Here is a 5,108-nt window from a genome sequence, read left to right on the forward strand (position 1 = left end):
CTAAATCCGTTGGATATATGTTATTTAACCGTAAGGAAATCACCTATATTTATAATAAATTAAAAAAGAGTTCTCGCGGACCTCACTCTCTAATTTAGTTATTAATAGTGATTAGATAAATAAGTATATTTAAATGTATTAAATAATATAATTATATTAAAAATATAAATGTTGTTGATATGGTTAAAGATTTTATAAATATAACTAAAAAAATTATTGTAATAGGTGTTTTATTTGATTAACTATGTATAAAAGATTATGGGTCAATTTTAATTTTAGAAAAAAAAATTACACTTTATTGTAAAATTTAGTGTTTTGCTAAATAAAATTTTCTTATATAATAATTTGCTCATCTAATTTGAATATGAACATATTAAAATTGGAATAATCTGAAATCTCTAAAAAAATTAGTGAGCAATCATTTTTTAAATTTATTGAAAGTCAATGTAACCTCACAAACTTTGTAACACACTACAGCCCCTTAATAATTAAATTTATTAAAAATCAACACAACTTCACAAACTTTATAACACACTACACGGTTAACAAAATTTATTAAAAATCAATAAAACCTCACAAACTTTAAACTTTATAACACACTACAGCTATTAATAAACATTAAAACTAAACAAAATCTTACCCCTTAAAATAAATCAATCTAAACAATAAATTAAAGAAAATAAAATGCACTCAATTAAAAAATAAAGAGTCTTACCCCTTGAAATAAACTCATCCACCTAACATGAAATAAAAAACATCCCCAAAAAAAAAGAAAAAACAACTGACTTGATTATACCACTATTCTGACGGTCTCTCTTGCCCATCAGATTCCACAATCGGCACAAGTTTAATTAAAGAAAATCTATCTGAACAATAAATACTTTATTGTTGAGAATCAATCTGAAAAATAAATTAAAGAAAATAAAATACACTCAATTAAAAAACATCCCCAAAAAAAAGAAAAAACAACTGACTTAATTATGCCACTATTCTGACTGTCTCTCCTGCCCATCAGATTCCACAATCGGCACAAGTATGCCCGGAAGCAATTTCATGGCAGCCACTGTCAGGGATCGGATGGACCTGCGGTGCCTGCTTAACCCCATACTGCCCGAGAAAGCGTTGTAATATTCCCAGTCTGACGTCGTGTTCAGCACGCCCTCCAAAGCCTCCACCAATTTCGATCTCATTTCAGCTATTTCCGATGTGACTTTGTTCCTCTCCATCACACACTCCACTATTTCCGATGTGACTTTGTACCTCTCCATCACACCATCCACCGATTCTGATCTACTTTCCAATGCGACTTTGTCCCTCACCATAACAGCGATCAGAAGCTCCAGGCTGAATCTCCTGATATTCGGAACTATCTTCAATGGTTCTCGGTGACTCTGCAAAACCTCCACCAGTTTAGAAATCAACGATGTTGTTGACACGCCACTCAATTCTTCGAACTCGACATCAAGATTCCTTTTGGTCATAAATTTGAAGAACTCAGCAGCCAATCCTATGGCTGCTTCTAGGCGCTCGCATGAATGTTCCTCACTCTCGCACGAATGCTCCTCCCTCCGTGTTATGGCTGCTTCCTGAGGCCGCCATGAATTTACGAACTTCAGAACCTGAAAACACATCACAAAGAAGTTAACTGATCGGATGAAATTGTTTTCAGATCGAACTGAAATGCAAAACTTCAATTTTCAAACGAAAGGCAAAGAATTGAATACAATCTTCTACCTGCGTTTCCAGTGCACTGATATCCCTAAATTCAATGCAATCTGCCTTTTCCCTAAATTCAATGCAATCTGCCTCTGCGTGTGCAAGCAGATTTCGAAGAATCCTTGCTACATGAATACCCCGCACAGTGTCGTTCAGCATGGAGATCAGACCTGAGATTAAATTGGGGTGACCATCCAGCTTAATACTCATCATTATTTCACAATTGTGTGTATTCTCGAGTGAAAGAAAACCCAGAGCTTCTCCTGCCTTCTTGACGAGTTTCTCTATTTCATTGTTATTACTATCTATCTCTCGGAAAAAGAGGGAGAAGAGATTATCCAGAACTCCGCCAGTACCGCCGATGCTCTCACGGCCCTCCTGTTCGCGAGCAAGACTGGTCAGAGTGTTGATCGCCAGGATTTGCAGAAAATTACATTCTTCTTTCTTTTCAGAAAAACGCTTCGATTCTTCTTTGTACTGAAGAACTTTTCTGAGATTGCTTATGGAGAAGACTATCTCCCTGATCTGCGTCCTCAGTGCCTTCCCTCTAGAGCCTGTAGAACTTGCCAGCGTCTTCACGATCTGCAAAGCGAGCTTTTGTCTCTCGAGTTGTTCCATGTCTATGAGTGCAAAAATTCTAGGAAGTAGCCCTCTGCTGCTTACAATTTTGTCGTGGTTGGAGCGCTCGTTTGCCAGCTTTTGCAGTATGGTCAGCCCCAGCCAAACAAAGTCTCTCTTCCTTGAGTTTTGTGAGTAAAGTAGAGAGGCTAGGGATTCCATGAATCCATCTATTGCCGTCACCCGAATGCAATCCCGATTAATCTTATCCCGATTATCCTTATCCACATTATTCTCGACCAATTTGGAGATGATCTCGGCCGCCGCTCCTCGAATCTCCTGCTCGTGAACGTTCTTGAAATTCAGCATGTCGATCAGTCTCTCCACCACGTCTCTCCTGGTTCCGATTGCCCTCAAAGTTTTTTCCGCAAACTTCTCCTTGCTTGCAAGCCTGGACAGTACTTGCGCACCCGCGAGCTGTCCTTTGACATTCCCGGACTGCAGCAATTCCATGCTGTGTGTCACAAATTCCATCTTCAAACCGTCGAAAACACTACCATCGACGCACCGCGAATATGCAGCATAGAAAAAACGTTCGACGGTGTCCAGGTCAGACTTGCCGAAGCCATAGTCTTTGTTCACCTTCTTGAGCAATTTCCTTGAAACGATCTGCCACAGCCAGTAGGCCTTCTCGAGAAGAATTAGAGACGACTCGGCCAAGCACAGGCCGTAGAAAATTTTGAGAGCTCGTTTCAGATTCTTGATCTCGCTATCTAAATCTCCACTGTGGTGCAGCCTTACAATACGATAGATAGACAAGCCAATGTATGTCAAAGCCGAAAAAAATTGAAGCAAGAGAAGCAACCGGCTGACCTTTGACATCCAAGCTTTGTTCTGTGAATCATCATCATCGGCCCCAGAATTTTCATTACTGTTGTTTGAGCTCCAGCATCCGGGTAACTTATAACCACATAGCCGTTTAGCTTCGCCGATCAGAGTTGCCATGGATTTCAGCATCATCTCATGGTGCCACTTGACCTCTTGGCTTCGGCTGAAGATGCGAGCACCTTCTATCGACAATATTGTGGTGACGACCCAGAAGTCTGCCGTTTCTAAAGATGACGCGAAGCCTCCGAGGAGGACGACGGTGGCCCAGACGAAGCCCATGGTTCCAAGCCCGCTGGCGGCCTTCTCCAGAAGTGCAAGCTTAACGGCAAACAAAGTGATTTTTGTGTCGGGAAGTGCCTCACTTTTTGTGTCGGGAAGTGCCTTGTCACTGCGACTGCCGGACTCTCGCATTTTTGTCTCAGAAACCTTCGTCTTATCGCTGCGACTCCCCGACTCTGTCTCGAGATCTGTCGCCTTGGCACTGCCACTTCCGGATTCTCGTATTTTCGTCTGGGGAACATGCGTCTTGTCACTGCCACTCCCCGATTCTCGTGATTCGGATATGATCTGCTGCAGCTCCACCGATCTGTCACGACCATCTCCGGGTTGTGAAGCCATGTAAGAACTTCCTCTTGCCGTCCGGATAACAAGCCCTTCTCTTCAGATGGAAGCAGTTCTATGTGATTTCCGTAATAGATACAACATATTTGCTAAGGTTAAATAATTTACATAACTCCAACCCTTCTACACCTTCAAATTTCAAAATATTCTCTAGGTTGAAATTGAGTTAAATTCAATTTTGACTACATTCAACTACCCCCTTCTACCCTTCAAATTTCAAAATATTCTCTAGGTTGAAATTGAGTTAAATTCAATTCTCACTACATTCAACTACTTACCACTTATGTGTGACTACTCTTGAATCCCATTCACTTATGTGTGACTACTCTTGAATCCCATTCTCAACAGTGGAGTGCACAAAGGATAGAATTAATTTAACTATTCAGGATTTTGACCTTCTTTTTCTTTTTTCTTTTTTTTCAGTTTTTTAAATTTCATGGTCCAAATTTGAATAAAATTTGTGATTTATTAATATAATTTTAAATAAGATTATGACTTTCTGCTAGACCTATTCAAATAACTTTTTTAATAATATTAAAAAGTAAAACTTTAGAAGTGACATTAACTTTTGAATTTTATCATTTTTATACCATTAAACTTTAACGCAATAATTTTATTTTACTTTTTAACGGAATTGAAAAATCAAGATATATTAAAGCAAATTGAAAATTTGGAATAAGATATAAAAGAAGTTTATGATGTGACTCTGTCGTCCCGAGTTAATATCAATGCCATTCGGACAAAAGCAAATGTGGAAATGTGGCGTTGTGTAGGTGTGATTTGGATCCACGTTATTTGGTGCAGGGTTGATTTGAGCCCTTTCAAATGTGAAAGAGGCTATAATTTAGTCATAAATAATGGAAATTCTAGGAATTAATAGAAATTCTCGTATGATTTGAAAAAATTTGCGATTTTTTTGGAAATCAAAATTAGAACTATTAAGTTTTGTGTTTTAATTTCGGATAGTGCTGAATTTATGTCCAACATTAAAAAAAATATTCACATATTTTTAAAATTAATTTTCTTAAAAAAATTCACCAAATTTCAATAAAAAATTTATAGTCTCTGTATTGGAATTCTGGTCATTTCTATCCCATTCTACAAAACTATCGAACACCCAAGACAATTCAATAGTGGTCTTCATCACCTAAATTTCTTAAAAGAAATCACCAAACTCCGATGTTGATCTTGCATCGGTGGATGAAGAGGCTAAAGATGTTAATCTATATATGTTGATGAAGTGCCAAATTTTGCATTCGTTTGACTCTATGTTTGAGAGTAATGAGAAAGGTATATATATTCTTAAATAATAATAATTCATGATA

General features: G+C 37.9%; 1 protein-coding gene across 1 annotated transcript; it reads right to left on the bottom strand.

The window, feature by feature from the left end:
* Window positions 1-670: 670 nt before the first annotated feature.
* On the bottom strand, window positions 671-3,801 carry LOC149230978 (uncharacterized). The gene is made up of 2 exons (XM_089376176.1): window positions 1,735-3,801; window positions 671-1,619 (listed from the first exon to the last, which is right to left on the bottom strand). The coding sequence occupies exons 1-2, from the start codon at window positions 3,778-3,780 to the stop codon at window positions 987-989; spliced, it is 2,679 nt and encodes an 892-aa protein (XP_089232302.1). The 5' UTR covers window positions 3,781-3,801; the 3' UTR covers window positions 671-986.
* Between the last annotated feature and the right edge of the window lie 1,307 nt (window positions 3,802-5,108).

This window comes from Pinus tabuliformis, chromosome J (genome assembly GCF_031772625.1).
Source record: "Pinus tabuliformis cultivar Carrire ecotype Pingquan chromosome J, CPIR1, whole genome shotgun sequence".
Classification (NCBI taxonomy): domain Eukaryota; kingdom Viridiplantae; phylum Streptophyta; class Pinopsida; order Pinales; family Pinaceae; genus Pinus; species Pinus tabuliformis.